Source organism: Osmia bicornis, chromosome 10 (genome assembly GCF_907164935.1).
Source record: "Osmia bicornis bicornis chromosome 10, iOsmBic2.1, whole genome shotgun sequence".
Taxonomy (NCBI): Eukaryota; Metazoa; Arthropoda; class Insecta; order Hymenoptera; family Megachilidae; genus Osmia; species Osmia bicornis.
In genome coordinates, this window is record NC_060225.1 from 3,669,475 (window position 1) to 3,687,020 (window position 17,546).

At 33.2% G+C, this 17,546-nt stretch overlaps 1 protein-coding gene across 2 annotated transcripts; it reads left to right on the forward strand.

The window, feature by feature from the left end:
- The first annotated feature begins 3,353 nt into the window (after positions 1–3,353).
- Positions 3,354–16,868, forward strand: LOC114874343 (calcium-binding protein P-like). Of its 2 annotated transcripts, none has more exons than XM_029183537.2 (5): positions 3,354–3,458; positions 4,736–4,820; positions 7,619–7,750; positions 8,957–9,049; positions 15,686–16,868. In XM_029183537.2, exons 2-5 carry the CDS (start codon positions 4,739–4,741, stop codon positions 16,711–16,713), a joined length of 1,335 nt encoding a protein of 444 aa, XP_029039370.2. In that variant the 5' UTR covers positions 3,354–3,458; positions 4,736–4,738; the 3' UTR covers positions 16,714–16,868. The 2 variants fall into 2 exon arrangements, with proteins under 2 accessions (XP_029039370.2, XP_029039371.2); XM_029183538.2 differs by having other exon boundaries at positions 15,704–16,868.
- The last annotated feature ends 678 nt before the right edge of the window (positions 16,869–17,546 follow it).

Sequence of the window (17,546 nt, forward strand, 5' to 3'; positions counted from 1 at the left end):
TTCTCGTCGAACGAGCGTACCTGCCTGCTGGAAGCGACGAATTCGACTATCGGACGACGCCCGTCGACAGCGCAGCACCCTCTCGAAAGCGCGGCGAGACGCGCGCGCATACACGCGGGAGAAACGCACCGATATCGGAACGAAGTCGTGCCAAGGATAAGGGATGATTCTGAACGCGAAACAAAGAAATCAGTGGATCCTTGTTTCCGCGGAGTAATGACTAATGATAGAGCGCTGGACGATGACGAAAGAGATAATAAGAAAAATAAAGACTGCCTTAGTATTCTTTTTCTTTTATGAAAGGTACAGTGCCTGCATTACCTTGATGAAGGTAGCTTGGAGGAAGTTAATGGAGGAAGGAACTTGAAATCTTTCTAGTTCTATGAATTATATTAATTAATGCAAAATAGCTCCGAATGCATATTCGTCTACCTAACTTTTTTACTCTGAGAGAAGAAATCCAAAAACGTGAGAAATTGCATAGAGAAGAATGGAAAGGAAGAATGTAAAAGGATTTGTCTACAATCCGTCAGACAATTGTTTCTCCGAAAGATTCAGGATCGATGGAGATTCTAGATATCACTGGTAATCTCTAGGATAGAATTCTGGGTATGGAACAAAGGGACGAGAGTTCGTAGTTTTCGTGTACTCTACCGAGCGAGTGCAAGATATGAAATATTATATATTGGATGGAATATTAGAAAGGGAGAGCGTGTGTCGTACTGAAAAGGAAACAATGAAAGAAAGACAAAGAAGATGTATGTACGTGTTTTAGCAGCATGCGTGATGGTTGTATGTACACGGGAATAGAGAAGGAGGAAAAGGGAAACGAGCTCAGTGCGCGTGACTGTAAGAGTAAAACCACCACCGAGCGTTCATCCTGCAAAAGCGTTTGTACGAAAGTTCTACACCCTGGAATCCCTCCATCGAAGAGCATCCTAACCCACCGATGTCGAAGCAGGAGGACCTTTGCGCAGTCTCCAGATCGAACATCCTGCCATTGAAAGCACGAAAAGCACTGACGTAGACCAAAGGAGGAAGGTCTTCTACAAGGATGAAACATTCCGACACGTGGGGGTTTGCGGAACTCCTTGTCGATGAGATTTCTCGGCAAACGTGACTGCGGAAAACGAAGAAACGAGTTTCGAAATTTTAGTGAATAGCCTTAGTCACTTCACATCCCGAACTTATTTTTATATTATTAATGTTAGGATTTCTGAATTTTAGAATTATAGAATCCTGAAGTTTTAGAATTTTTTGATTTTCTAATTCTTCAGTTTTCTAATTTTCCAATTTTTTAATTTTTTAATTTTAGAATTTTAGAGGAATCTAATCGGACCTCCAATTATACTTATGTTGATTATGAAAATGTATAAAAGTTGTAAATAACACAAATATTAACAAGGACTATGGAGAGAGTCATAATTTTAATTTGTGGGATCAGTTAAATTTATATTGAAATAAATATCAGCTATATAGAAATAAACTTAATAAATATACAGCTTTATTTTCTTGTTTAAGAAAGCTTAATCGCTCCCTTTTACTAACACTTCTCAAGCTGAACTTTTCTGCCTTATTCATTAAGACTTCACTACTTTACACAGCCATAAATAAAAGAAATTTCAATAAACCACTCAATCATCCAATTATTTCTGATTGAATGGCTTTTAATTATACCTTATACTTTTTAAAATCAACTGATAAATGGTGAAATTATTTCCTGTATATTTTTCAGATAATTTAATGAAAAAGAACCTACACAAATTTTAACGTTACCAATTAAATGTAAAGAGTTGCATTGAAATCGAGTTAAAATGTTAAAAGGCGTTCGATTTCACGATTGAAACATTTAATTGCAGATTCGTGTTTCGTATAAATACATTGAATGGGAAAATGATCATCGCATGTCACGAACAGACTTTGATCATAGCTAAATTGCTCACTACCAAGATAAGGAAATTTTTCATTCTTTCCACTGCATACGAATATCGCGCGTTGCATAATGAAAGTATTCAAACACACGTTGTGTGCAGATTAAAGAAATATCAGATAGTAAAAATTGTAATAATTTAAAATAAATTGTAGGCACAATAAAATTGGTAGCAAATAAAAACCTGCAAAGGAGATAATGTTAATTTATAGATATTCTGTATTTGAATCAAAGTTTTCATGTAATTCTGTATTCTTACAACGTTACAATAATAACAGAATGACATCATAGTATTGGAATTGTAGACTTCTGTGATTCAACTTTTTCCTCGAGCCTTTATTTCCTGTTGTTCGATTTCTGATTAAAATGAAAAAATCATCATTGTATAAATTTTTCTTTATTTTCCGTCAATTATTCTATGTAGAAACGTTTTCATTATCGAGCCATTTCAACCGATTTGTTGCTTTTTTTCTTTCAATAAAATAAAAAGATCAAAAAAAAATTTGGAAACTAAAAAATAAAATATAAACAAAGAACACGAGTTTCGTAGTGATTCCAACTATTGTTGCGTTCAGCATGGAGTGCTGTTCCAAACGGTACAGAAAAAAGGAGAAAAAAATTTAGTATGAAATTGTTTTCCAAACGTTAATATTTTTCCGTATATCTGGAGAATCATTAAGCGTTAATGGCTCTTAAGTAACGAGCCATGACCCCTGTATGAACCACTGAACTAGGTCAATTGAAAAGATTTATACTTTCCGAGTGAAACTTCAACGTAAACGATCGATTTTCCAAGACATTTAGAATGCTCGTAAAATTTTCATTTTTTTAAAGGTCGCAAGTTGTTGATATATTTAATCTGACATATTAATAATTTAATACTTGGTGTGTGATAAAACAGTTATTCAAAATACCATTAATAATATTAAATTAATGTTACTTAAGATTTTCTTGAATTTATTTTTTAATTAATTCATGGAATTGATCACTGACCCCCATCATAGTTAATTTATTAGTGGTTGTTATTAAAGAATTATTATTTAAAAAATTTAAACTCATTAGTATAATATTAAACATTTTCCTTAGTTGTTTTTCTATCAAACTTGCATAAATTATATTAATTGAATATTAATTAATTAAAACTACCTTTATTTTATTTCTCTCAGTTATTCTATCATAATTAATTCGTGGTCTCGGTCACCGGTGATCTCCACGTCATTCACTGTGTTAAAATTAAATTTCCCTTGATAAAAACTGTTTTCTATCTCCTTTGTGATCGTTAAAGCGATCTAATGCACCCAATATAACGTTCTTCTTCCTTTTACGTCACGTTTTCCACGTCATTGTCGGTTCTTTTTCAGTGTCGCTCCCTCTCTTTCTTTCCTGTACTATATTATCTATGCGTCTTTGTTTCGCTTACCGCAACGTCATGTCACTAACGATACTCCATTTCACTACGTAGTCAGTGTTGTACTGACTACGAAGTGAAGTAGACGTTCTTGTGTATCGAGTGAAGCAAAATTTCGAGGTAGGTCTACATTATTCGTTATTTCAACAAGAATTTCTTTACACTGTCTCGTAGAACATAAAGGAGAATATACAATAACCATGAACGTGGAAAAATGATAAAATACGTCGCAACGAACGACGCAGTTTGTGAATTCGTATGGTGTTTCAAGGTCACACAATTAAATGACCATCGTTCCAATGTCACGAATTTTTAATTAATTATCTGTCAGTGTGTACGTATGTCTTTTGAATCTACGTGCACTGTTTCTACAAAATTCTTTCGATGTAATTTGAGGTTAGGTGTGCATTTCCAAGGATAGGAATGACGATTGAGGTTAGAAAGCGTGAGTAAGACAAGCACGAGGAAGGGAAAGGATAGTCGCAGAACTGGTTTTTTGAAATTTATGTTCTTGATTAAATGTGAAATCTTGTATTCCATCTCGATTATAAGAAATTTATTACTTGGGAAATATTTTTGGTTGTTAGTAACAAGTGTGTTTTGAATATCTGCTGATAACGGTGTCAGGTTTCATTTCTTTGATCTGTTTAGCAGTTGGTAAACACATTCCTTTTGTTGACCTTTCTTCATACATACCGAGAACTTCGAAATTAATCTCGTACTGGAACAGTGATACATTTAAATAGAATTTTTATTTTTGAAATATTTGCATCAGGGTATAATTATTGTTGAAATTTTACACTGCTTTTTAAAAGTGATATATTTTTATGAATTCGAAAATAAGTAATAAATGTGTAAAATGAATGCAGTGTACGATTACGGTCATATCTTTATTTGGAATATGTATTTAAATTCTGTTGCCGTAATTAGATTTACTTTATGTTATTTACTTATCTGGTATGATTGAATGTTTAATGTTTTGAAATCGTATGTTTATTATAAATGAACGTTTGATAGGATGGAAATATTCTGTGTGACGTTTATTTTCGTTTCTGGGGTGTTTAACGAAAAATGCTCTTAATAAAACGTTGCATCCTGTATTTATACGCGTAGCTAATCTCCAGTTGTACATATTGTTCAAAAACTAATGTGAATAATTATTTATAATTTCAATGAAAAATTTTTATATGATATTGTTGAAATTATCTTGAATTTTTTTTAATAAAGTCACTAAAAATTAAAAATAAATTGAAAATGTCAATAAGTAAAGGATACAAAATTTAATTTTATTAAAAAGATAAATAAATTTAGTGTTAAGTTTCAGTATTAAAAAAATTGTAATCAAACTGAATTTTTCTATAAATCTAATTAATAAAAATGAAAATCTTTTGTTACAGAAAATGTATTCCAAGTGTACACTTGGTATCCTTTTGGGGACGATTTTACTTATTTCTTCCATTCCTGATGCAGCTTCCTATACCAGTAAGTAAAAATCAAATGATATAACTAAAAATATTGAATTATTACTTTAGACTAATTTACAGTAAGTTAATTTTAATTTAATGCGAAGCTTTCTCCGATATCATGAAATAATTAAAACGGTGTCGTAATTCAATTGCAATGGCCAATCGTTTGGTTTGATCGGCATTAATTGGAGCTAATGGAAATAAACGATGGTTTTTAATCTCGAACTCGACCGATGTAATTACATCGACCTTCCTCGTAATCGTCGTCTTTGTCCTCTTCCTCTTCCTAATCTTGTTAAACAGGGAAAAAGGAAACCGCAATAGGAACCAAAAGATTGAACAAGCACTATTTTTGTTGCTAAACTATACCAGAAAATTAAATTTTACCATATAATTTAAGAAAATATTAATTATTGAATGACCCTTGCATCGAATAGAAATAGGAATTTTAATTCAAGAAATTGAAGTAAATGGAAGTCGTCATCCTATCATTCGCTTTGTTGAGATTTCAAAAGACCGCTGCTCATCTTCAGAACACGCCGGGTAATGCGCATTATAATTCGCGTTTATCATATCAGAATGATCGTTAAGCAATGGTTTTACGTAATCAAGAAGCACTTGTTAGGAACTGTAAAGAGACACCTTTTTCCAACGCATTCAGATTCGCTTTAACAGCAGAACTACCTCGTTAATCGCTTCCACCGAGTTAACAATTATTGCTCTACCCTTTTCGTGCTGTCATGCGATTCATTCGCCAGTTTTCTGCAACTGCAATGAAATTGCTGCTCTCTTTTCCCTTCGTTTTTATGCATTGTAAATCATTGCTGTAGTTATCGCCACGATGCTTTTTATGAATTATTAGACTCCAGAGGAATTGTACTTTTGTGCCGATGCTAATGCGAGTTATGTAAAGATAGATGTTACAATTTCATTGATTACAGGGAAACTTGTTGGTTTCCCAACGTGATCAAAACTTGAAGGAATAATTATTTGGCTTCATAAAACTTGTATCGAAGTTGAAAACTTAATTTCTGTCCACGAAAAAGACAATTTCCTGAAAGTGATGGAAATTAAAATCTTATTGGGTCGGTGTGATATTTTAATTAATCTGTAGCTCTTCGAACAAAATATTATACGTTATAAATTTAGTAAAAGCATTGAAAATCATCGAGATTAATTATCACGTTAATTAGAGTGCGCTGAAAGATGTGTATTGATTATATTGGAAATATTTCATGCCATTGTTCTCAAACCAGATAATTACAATAATTATTAGGAGAAATTACAACCAATTGTTTGAAGGTTTGAAAGGAATGTATTGTTCTTTGGGTGTGATCGAAGAAGCTTGATTGCAGGGTAATTAAAATTACGCAACAGCTGTTCTGTGTCCTTGAAAACGTAATTAAACATCTTCCTCGGTCTTGTCTGTTTCTGTTACGTGTCTTCTATTTTATTTTAAACAGAACAAACCATACGTAGTCTATGTGAAATTAATCAGCGTCATATTGCGTTTAATTAATCGAATCTAATTAATTAGCCGGCCTTAATTACAGCTGTTAAATTAATTGCCTTGGATAATTTTACTGTCAGAGTCATATATGCCTGTCAGAATAATACGAACCTTAAATATATTTAATCCTTTCATTAATTCAATGTCAATGTAATCATGGAATATTTTTTATTTAGGCTAAATTGTATTTATTCATAAAAAATAGAAAAAAGTTATCTATTCAACTTAGGTGTAAACGTATAATTCAGGTTCATCGTCCTCAAAGGGTTAGAATCCCACTTAACTTTTATACAATACCTTCATTGTTCTCGTCCTCACGCCATTTATCTATCCTCTTATTTCTGAATACGATCAACGTTTAAGGACAATTAGAGAAAGGATCATTAGCCTAGTTTTAATATTTCCTTTCCTTACTCCATCCGCACCCTTTTACTTCCCTTCATCCATATGGGTAACACGAGGCTGGGCGTTAACTCGGCAGCTGCTCCTCTTTCTCAACCTATCCTTTCCCTTTTCCCTTTTCTCTTCTATTCCTGGCGCTCTCGTTCCCCCTTCCTTCTGGATAATTGAGAATCGATGGGGTTATAAGGGGATGACGTTGTGGTGCTTGAATAGAATTACGATTAGCGTCGTTACGCTGACGCGTGGCTTGCTTGGATAACGTCCCGTAAATATGCTGGAGAAATTGTATTTCTTTTCTTAGAACCTTCATTCATATTTTTTTTATGGTGAACGTTAGTGAGCTTTCTTGACACTTTTGCAAGGGACATCACTCAATTTTAATATGTTTCCTTTTTATACTCAAATATTCTTGATGAAAGGAATGAAAATATTATTTTATTTCTTGTGTCATTTATTAATATTTCTTCTTGACTGGTTTTAATAAATAACAGTAAATTTTTCATAAATAGAACATTAAATATTGGATTTTCATTTTTTGTATGTTATATAAAGATATCATTTTCATAAATAATGTCTTCAATATAGCTTGGGAAACTCCAAGAAGTACACTTTCATAATAAATTTCAACATAGAGCCAGTCCCGTGTGTAAATATTTAATGACAGTACTTTGGTGAAGTAGGATTCGTTTATGTGCACTTTTCACGCGATCCGAAATTAAAGTGTCGAAACGACCTATTCTATCGCCGGTATCAGAACGCTCGATATAAATTCCATTTATGACGAGTCTCCTCCACCGAAGCGAACTTTTAATGAACCATATCCAATCGCGGGATCATGGCTTATTATACTCGAACTTTGGCCACTAAACGAGAGCTCACCGGGGTTTCATCTCTGTCCACAGAGTATGGGAGGACATGCAAGGACATCGGTTGCAGGAGGGACGAGGTTTGCGTGATGGCCGAGGATCCTTGCTCGATCTACCAACGCGATAACTGTGGTCGTTATCCTACTTGCACGAAAGTCCATCCAGGCGGTAAGAATACTCTTGATCTTTTCGTAAATACACTTCGTATGTCATATTGATCTTCTTGGAAGGAAATAAAATCGTCCGCTTTGTTCGTTATGGAAGGTGAATCATAAAATATGTTACATATGACGTGATGATATTTTGTAAAATGGCACTTATGATATATCAATTTAAAGCTTAAAGTTGAAGAAAAATTACTGCATAAACGTTTTATCAATATTCTTGATATAAAATGGCTGGTTGCAGATTGCAACGAACAGTGATTGATTATGGAGCACATAAAGTTTGAGATATATCTGGTTCGTGTCATCGTGATTTCATGACATAAAAGTATCACCAATCATTTTATATCAAGAATATTAAATTATATTAGAGTCAACAGGTATTTGTATAGATATCCACTCGATTAATTTCCGAACTCACATTTTTGGAAAATGAAGCTTGCTGCGATAAAAAATATTTCATTAATTCCATTTATTTAAAGCGATAGAATTTTCCTCAGTTCAGTTGAACGATGATTTACGGCGTATTCAATATAGAAATGCCGATGATTTTATTCCTATCACCAGGTGTACACTCCGCTGAATTCGGTTTTGATTTAATTTTAAATGAACATTCGGTATTTCGTAATACATGCCTACATGTTATATCATTTATGGTGTTGTATAATATAATAATGTTATATTATTGCAGAGCGACAAGTAAAAAATATACAATACTTTCTACTGTGTAATCATAATTTTACTTTAATCTTTTTTTTATTTTATTTCTGACAGAATTTAATTACTGTTTACTTTAATTGAGTGGTACACCATTATTGATAATAATAAATAAATCTTTGTTTTGATGTTTACCAAGCTGATGACAGAGTATTACAGTTCAACTGTAATTCTGCTTTGATTAGAACATTGTATAACATCAGTGGTGCATAAATTATTGATAGCTCCATTACCCTTCAATCAATTACGAGCTTGTTAAACTATAATCCATTGTGTGCAAGTTATTGATTAGCTGCATATGAAATTACATGCTTCACGATCAATGACGTTAATAAATATCAAATATGTTATAATATATTCAATACATTTGAAATGTTTAATCAATGATGAATAATTAGGGAATAATCTAGTTTATCAGCGCTTACGCAAATCCAATTTTCATTGACTGGCATTAGTATGAATTTAACAAAAGTTTCATGAATTTCATTTACAGAGGTCAGTTGTGCAAGTACCGTTTGCGGAGAGAATGAATATTGTAAAACCGAAAATGGCGTACCCACCTGTGTAAAGAAATCAACCGCCATTGGTGAGTTTTTAAATTCATTTATCAATTTATTTGCTGTTACCCTGTGAGATTGATTATGCATGTACATTGGTTGGCTGGCACGAAAATCGTAAAGCACAGCCGAGTGTCAGCGAGTAAAATGCATGAAACCGAATCACACGGTTCAAAGAGGCATACAATAGCGATAGAAATTGTACATCTCTCAAATGGCTTGTCATTGCATTTCGTACGCAATTTTGCCATCTAGTTGCTGCCTTTGTCGGATTAAACTGGTTCAAGTATATTAATGTGAATTAAATATTAATTTAGATAAATTAAGTATTAATTTACGTTAATTCACACGTTGACTGCTGTTGGGCCACCAGTGATTGGCTCTTCAAATAATTAAAACAAAACAAAGGCAGAAAAATATTTTTACAATTACTATTTTACTAACAACATAAGGTTGTAAATTGAAAGCTTAAATTTGAAAAATCACCATTCGAATTTTTAATAATTAAAATCTCAATAATTCTTACTGTAAATTAATTTGACATTTGTTAATGCAATTCTGAGCTATTGTAATCCTCATTATTTCCCAATAAAGACAGCTTTATTGCCAGGCTTCTTTGCCTTCTTACACTTCTTCATATTCTTACAAAGTGCTTTTTTATATTTTCAAAGTTCTAATATTTTAACTAAAATTTTCATGTCTGTTGTATAATATCTTTCTAAATATAACTTAAAAATTTAATGAATCTGTCGATCTGGCTTCAATAATATAGGTATTAAGTTTCTGTTATATATCTTTCAAAATATAAATTAAAAAATGAACTTTCGGGCAATGGACTATGCAGAGAGACTTAATGTAAGAATAGACTAAACGTGATTGAAATAGTCATAACACGTTCTCGACTAATCTAGGCTTGAAATCATGTTGAGTGTAATTTACATTGATACGTGCACTCTTTATTAACTCTTCCGGTACACTTGATCTTGAATTAATCCTTTCTATCCATGCCCATTTAAACTGGTTCATTGAATAAATCTTATCACTTAAATAGAATCAAGCATTTTTGCTCAATTTCGTTTGATCTTACAACGAAATACAATTACAGGGATAAAAGCTAGCCGAAAATTCGATTTGTAATTTGGAAACGCATTGCCAGGTGTAAAGTGGGATGTAACGCGCACCCCAAGATCCTGTATAGTAGATTTTTTTTCTCTCTTTCTCAACTTTTGCGAACACGACCTTTCCATTACCGCCACCATCTACACACAAACGTCTAGGTGCGCGTACACTCCCGTTGCTTTATAGGATTTTGGAGAAATTGCTCTTGAACGTATAAACTTTTAGCATACCGTCGATATGGAGGAAAGTGTATCGTCCTGGTAACCAGTAAAATGGATTTTGAACGAACACTTTATGGGATAAAATGCACAAAATAATATTATTCAATATCATTTATTTTTAACATGATACTCGTTAGTTTTAGTTTAGCCTACAAATTGGCATATAATAGCGAATTTTATTTGGTATGCCAAAATATTTCAGTATTCACCTCCAAAATATTAAATTTAATATGTAACAGTCGAAGAACTGAAGAAAATCCAGGAAACTTTTAAATTACATTATTATTATACACCCGTATTAATTTCTCAAAGTACCAAATGGAAAGTTGTAAATTACAAAATGAAATGAAAATCACGGCACATCGTACATTTAACGTGTTAAATAACCAAGTTGAAAAGACTCTTCACCAGAGGTGAAATAGGAATCGTTTTTCATTTCTAACATTTTAATTGCTGGGCCGCATGCAGCATGTATCCTCTTACATTTACCTCGAACACTCTTCAACCGTTCCTTTGGGCACGTGACAAAGGACGAAACAACAGCACGACTTTTGAAACTCTTCACTGCACCTTCGTTTAACTAACTTCATTATAACGAGTCGCTTTTAAAATCTCCAATTTTCTCCGAAAAGATTTTTAACCCGGATGGCGTGTAGTTACCATAGGAAAGAGTCTCCTCGTCCCCTGTTCTATTTTTTTTTTGTAGAATAAAAAGGCTGTTAGAGCACTCGTGTGGTTTTAGCATCCCCTACCCCCTTTTTTCGTTTTACTTGGTGTTGTTCCACGTAGTCGATAAGTAAGCAGAAGGTAGAAGAGGACAATATTTTCAGGGTACGACTCGGCAGGGGTATCATATGTGAACGGGCAACGTACCAACACCGATGACAATCACGATAAGAGCAACAGCAACAGTGCTAGCAATTCGAATCCTTACGCGAATGCTAATGCACCAGTAGCCCCTCCTGACCCGACAGGAGGATACCGTCAAGTGAATTCCGGCAACAATTTGGGTTATCCCAGTAACAGCGGTTCTAACACCGGATATCCAGCATATCCTAGTAACAGCGGCTCTAACAGCGGATATCCGCCTTATCCTTCACCAAATCATGGAAATCGACAGCAAGACTTGGGATATCCGCCGTATCCAACGAACAACAGGATGCCTATCCCTGGATATCCTGGCCAGCCTAGTTATCCAGCATATCCCGGACAAGTTGGTTATCCAGCACCGCCAGGATATCCGCAACAGTATCCTGGATACTCGAATTATCCTTATTCCAATACTCAGAACCGCATGCATCATAATACTGCATATCCAGGTTATCGTAGAAACAATGGGATTGTTCAAAGTTCATCTATAATGATGATCTGTTTGATGAGTTTGGTTATTATTCTCGTGAACAGATCGTGATCACAATATATTCGGTTTTGAAGGTTTATCGATTCCGTTGTCCGACTTGAAATTATGTAAATAGGCTAATGCTGCACGACAGATGTTTATTCTTGTCGTGGATGAATGTTTAGGGTGATTCAAAAGATTTTTGAAAGGTGTTTTTTTAATTTTTTAGGTGATAAATATTTTTGACGAGTAGGTGGTTCATGTATGAACTATTTTTATTTTTTATTTTTTTTTTTTTTGTCAATTAAAGGTCGCGTGATTTTTCTATACTAAAAATTTTAATAATTGCTAGCTTTCATAACATTCAGAAGAAATTAATTGCAATTCGTATCACTTTTCAAGCCATGAAAAAGTAGCATTCGTGACTTTTCTAAAATTTATAGTGACAAGTGTCTTAAGAAAACAGTTAATTACAAATGATGAAATGTTTTAAAAGAAGGGTTCAATTTAATTTTCACTCCACCCATTTTTTATGCTAAAGGATTTAAAAGATGGGGATAAAATAAAAATTACATAAATTTTTTGAATCACCCTTGTGTAACATGTTTGCGCCCCTGATAATGAAAGTACCGTACAAAATTTCCACACGTCCAAAAAATGCAGGCAGCTTATTGCTTTGGCATATTAATTAAAATATTAGGAGCAAAGGTTGTATATTGTATATATTTTCATTTTTTAAATTTTACACTATTTCTTTACAAATTGTTCTTCCACTATATGAATCTCTTTCGTTCAAAAATTTAGGTTAATATTCTGGTATATGTTTTCTTTATTTCGGGTCAAGATTGATCCAGGATTTGGTGTTCAAGGGTTAATATATTTGAGATGCAGAGTAATAATTTTTTTTTTAAATTTCAATGTGTAGGTTCAATTCATTAGGTGTATTGATTTTACTCAGTATAGTAGTAGTAAATTCTTTCAGTAACTGCTATTAAGTTTTTCAATTTGTTGAAATGATAATATTATTCAATTTTATGTCGTTCAATGATAGTAAAATGAAACGTTAGTACTGTTATTAGTGTTGTGGAATACTTTGAATCTAAATGTTGAAAATATTATTTTCTTCCGTTTATATAGTATTACAACATTGTTTTCCAACAACACAATGTATTACGTGCCTTCCAAAGTGTCTTTCAGCACGTTAATTGTCTTCGTATAAAGCATTTATGATTAATAGAAAATGACAAATGGATAATTCTATTATTCAATTATAGAAAATAAGATCTTCAGAAATGTTGAATAGTAAAGATACAGTCGACTGATTAAAATTATACAGTTTGAGACATCAGTTCTTCCAATTAGTATACTAAATGACAAACATCTTAAAGTAACAAATTTCTCACACTTTAATGATTTTAACGAGTCGATCAACTTGGTACCTGATATTACGGGATTATTCAACAAGAGAAGGATAATTTGTACATATTTCTTTTTATTAACAAAATAAATCATGTACATCTTTTATTTTTCATTGTAGCGTGCAATTAATTGTCGCTATAAAACACGTTTACGTTATGATCAAAATATTTTGACTGTGTAATGAATAATTAGCGAAACATTGCTAATATATCTATATGCATAGGTGTATATCTATAATATAAAATTATAATGACATTATTATACATAAAATTACAAAGTTATATAATATTATTATTATTATTATACATATATTAAATTATGAGTTTCGATATAAAATTGAAACTACTCCATTGACGTCTATATGTACAATACATATACAAAATGCACAATGATTGCAATTGATATACTTGTGCAAATCATGAGTCGGAATAAAAGTGATGCTGTTTCTATCAATCTCACGGATTTCCTGTAATTACCTGTCATCTGTGCTCGGTGCATAAACTGCAGTTGGCCCCAAACAGGCTTTAGAATGAATTTCTTAAAGCCGAAGCAAACATCGACTGATCTTGTTATCGTGTCGAACCCTGACACCTCTTATCTGCTTCAACAAGATACGTAAAACTACTTTGTAGGTCACATATTTTATACTCTAAACAGTCATTTTTCTTTTATCAGCAGACTTTTTTTTCAATATTGTTTTCGTGTTTTATGGCAACAAAATCGATTTCAATTTTTCTTCTTTTTAATATTTTTTTACAGGCTATTTAATATTTTGTATAGATGAATTTCAGCTTTGTGTTTTTTATTCACCAATTACTTTTTAATCATAGGGATTATACACTGGGTGGAAAAAGAGAAGGTTCAAATTTTTACTGTTCATTTTTTTATTCTGAATTCTTTTCTTTACCACCCTGTATATATAAAAACTTTATTTACCTACAGGATCGGATTAAGATTTCTGGGAATTAATATTGCAAATAAATATCATTTAATTGTAAAGGAAAAAAGAAGCAGTAAAAAAATTCGTACAATAATTTTTGACATAGTAAATGTAAGGCTTAGAAGGGGCCCCTTTAATCCGACACTGTTTACCTATTATAGCATAAATTTTTTCAGTCAAAAATACTACGATTTAAATAGCACAAATTGAAGAGTGGAAGTTGAAAATAACCCAGAAAATAAAATAATATAGCACAAAAGAAGTAACAGTAATTAAGGTGCATGCCTTACAGAAGTGCATAAAATTAATTTATTTAACATTGGCATGTAATATTAATATCGACTAACAAATTATTACACAGACTACTAAAACCACAGTCAGAATTTAGTTTTTGATTTTGACGTGGTTTTTGATTTCCACTCTCCAATTCGACAGTCTATCCGACACGACGACCAGGACGCGTTAGGCCAATACCACCACGCGTTAGGCCAACACCACCACCACCACCGCCAAGGGGTTCTTCTAATGGGTTCGGAGGAAGAAACAGTGGTAACGCAGGATCGAGGAACACTATTGGCGACGGTTCTATTTTTAATCGCTTGTTTGGCAATGATCGTAAATATGGGTCGTATGGTGTAACCACCACCACTCCCAGAAGCCGTACTCGTTTCGGGGGTAGTGGTTATTACGATTCCCATACATCAGTCGATGAACAGGGAAACAGAGTTTGGAGATTCTCCGGCTAATCGATGGATCAGTTACCATTCTACGAATTACTTACAACATACTTAACTTTGGGCCCAAGATTTTTAGTTTGTAAGCTGGAAACTACAGTTATCATAAAATTTCTTGTGTTACAAAATGTGAACGTGTAATTTGGATTTTATTTACAATTTTATAAATTTATAAGATAACTGTGGCTTCTTCTTTTTAGTGCCATCTTGGTGACTTGTGACCTATTTTTAAAACATTGCTATTATATACACAGTAAAGAGCAAAATTGAATATATACATATGGAATTTGAATATAAAGTAAATAAAATATGATTTATTTTAAAATTTCTGGTATGTATTCAATTTTGCTTTTTACTATAAATATCTTAGATGCATTGGTACTTAATGAGTATTTAGATTATTCAATGTACCGAACAAATATAATATGTTAAATATATGCAATTCCCAGCAATAATTGTATCTTCCCTAATTTCAATTATTGTTCCATCAGATATCACTTACGTTATGAAATAAACTCAAAAATTGCATCTCTATATTAACATCATTTCTAACATAGAAAGAAATAAAAATGTGCAATTGCATGGCTCAATTGCAATTCGTTGCATAGCTCAGCTTTCAAAATTAATAATCAAAATTCAGAGGCAATCTCACGGTACAAGTAACAACAATCACGTCACATAAACACTATAATTAGCTTGATAACACTCTAATTGAGACAACACAGTGAATCGTGCACTGCGAATAATTCTCACAATCGCGTCAGCATAGCTTACCAAGAACCATGAAGGAATAATCACACATGAATAAATTGGAAAAGGTGAAATTATGTTGGACTCGGCATGGCATGGGGCACCTTTCGAAATGCCAACATTTCTAAACAATTAGGAGGTAGATAACGAATTGTTCGCAGAATTCGAAGACGAGGATAACAAAGTGATCGTAAGACGACAAAACAGTGGAGATGTGCAATCTGCGGTAACAGACGGCTCAAGTTCGTCAGTTAAGAACAGAGAAACACAATCAGGATACCCAGCAGGAAGTGGATACCCCAGTTCATCAAGGAGCATTTATCCATCCTTAGAGAGTCAACAGAGAGGTGAAGACACCCCGAGTAGATCATCTGGTTATCCCTCAAGTGGCTCTTCAGGTTACCCATCCAGTTCTGGTTATCCTTCATCCAGTTATCCGTCGAGCTCCAGTTATCCTTCCAGAAGTGGATCCTCCGGTTACCCATCCAGTTCTGGTTACCCTTCTAGTTCATCAGGTACTTCTTCAGGATATCCAGGAAGTTCTGGTTACCCATCGCAATCTGGAAGTTCCAGTTATCCATCGAGAAGCAGTGGTTATCCATCGAGTTCTTCTGGGTATCCAGGTTACCCATCGCGCAGTGGTTCAGGTTATCCTTCAGGATCGAGCAGTTATCCTAGTAGTTCGTATCCTACAAGTTCTCGAGGATCTGGTTATCCTGGAGCAAACGAGGAAAGTGTTAAGAGAGTGGATGCTAACACGGTTAATGCTGGATATCCTGGGTATCCTAGTCAAGGTCAAGCTCCAAGGAGTGGGTATCCTGCTCAAGGCTCTGGATATCCTGCTCAAGGTTCTGGATATCCTGCTCAAGGTTCTGGATATCCTGCTCCAAGTTCTGGATATCCTGGCCAGCCTAATCCTTATGGTAACAATTATCCTGGTTATCAGCAAGGATATCCTCCTCAAGGTGGCTATCCACAAGGATATCCTCAAGGATATCCTCAGGGATATCCACAAGGTTATCCTCAAGGATCTCCACCTGCAGGGTATTATCCTCCTCCTCCCGCCACTAAAAAACCTAACTTCAGTGATCAGTTGACTAATATAGCTAAGGATCTTGCTGGAAAGGTTTTAACTCAAGCGATTATTGACAAAGTCACTGGGAAACATTAATTTATAGTTTATAATAATTAAAAACAATGTAGAAAATGCTGTGACAGTTATACATTCTACGTGATGTATTTTATTAATAAATGTTGCTTTCTTAATAAAACTATTAATAAATAGTATAGATGAATTCTTGAATAAAGCTGATAATTTACTTTGTAGATGTTTAATGTTTTTTTGATATTATTTTTGTTTTACCTAATCTTCAGAAAATCGATGTTCTGAACATGTATTTATATTCAGGTCTGAAGACCGAAATCTATTTTTTTAAACAGTTTTATAAATAAATTTTCTATATTTTTTTATGTTGCTATCATCGTAAAAGGATTAAGCTTTTTTTTTGATTAGATGTATTTCTGTTACATGAAGCTACTTAATATTCTGCAGCTATTTTGCATAATTTAGTTCATTAGCAAGAGAACCTTCTAAATTATTGTGTGGTAATTAACAAGGAAAATTGTAGGACGCAGCGGGCTAAATTAAGTTTGCCTGACACGTTCGATGGAGATATTCATTAAAGAGATATCACTTGCACCCTGTTTAATTGCTATGCAATAGGTGTGCATGACACATAGTTCGAGGACAAGACCCAGCGTAATTAACCAAATTATTTTAGACACGTTCAATATATAATCGATCGTTGCTTTGAATCTACGAATACATGGAAATTCGTATTCCTATGTAATTTAAATTTACAAAGAAATTTCTTAATTAATCTTAATTCGTAATTTTTATTTAATTTCGTCATTAGCACTGTGTAATTTAATACTTTTATTCAAAAATTAAAAAGAATTAAATCATACTATTATGTAGGTATAGTATAATTTTTTTATATTCAA

What these genes read in the sequence shown, in the direction of transcription:
- LOC114874343 (XM_029183537.2), top strand. Translation starts at nt 4,739, where the DNA reads ATGTATTCCAAGTGTACACTTGGTATCCTTTTGGGGACGATTTTACTT. An exon ending in TGATGCAGCTTCCTATACCA is followed by an intron (nt 4,821 to 7,618) that starts GTAAGTAAAAAT and finishes CTCTGTCCACAG; the next exon opens with AGTATGGGAGGACATGCAAG. An exon ending in AAAGAAATCAACCGCCATTG is followed by an intron (nt 9,050 to 15,685) that starts GTGAGTTTTTAA and finishes ATTAGGAGGTAG; the next exon opens with ATAACGAATTGTTCGCAGAA.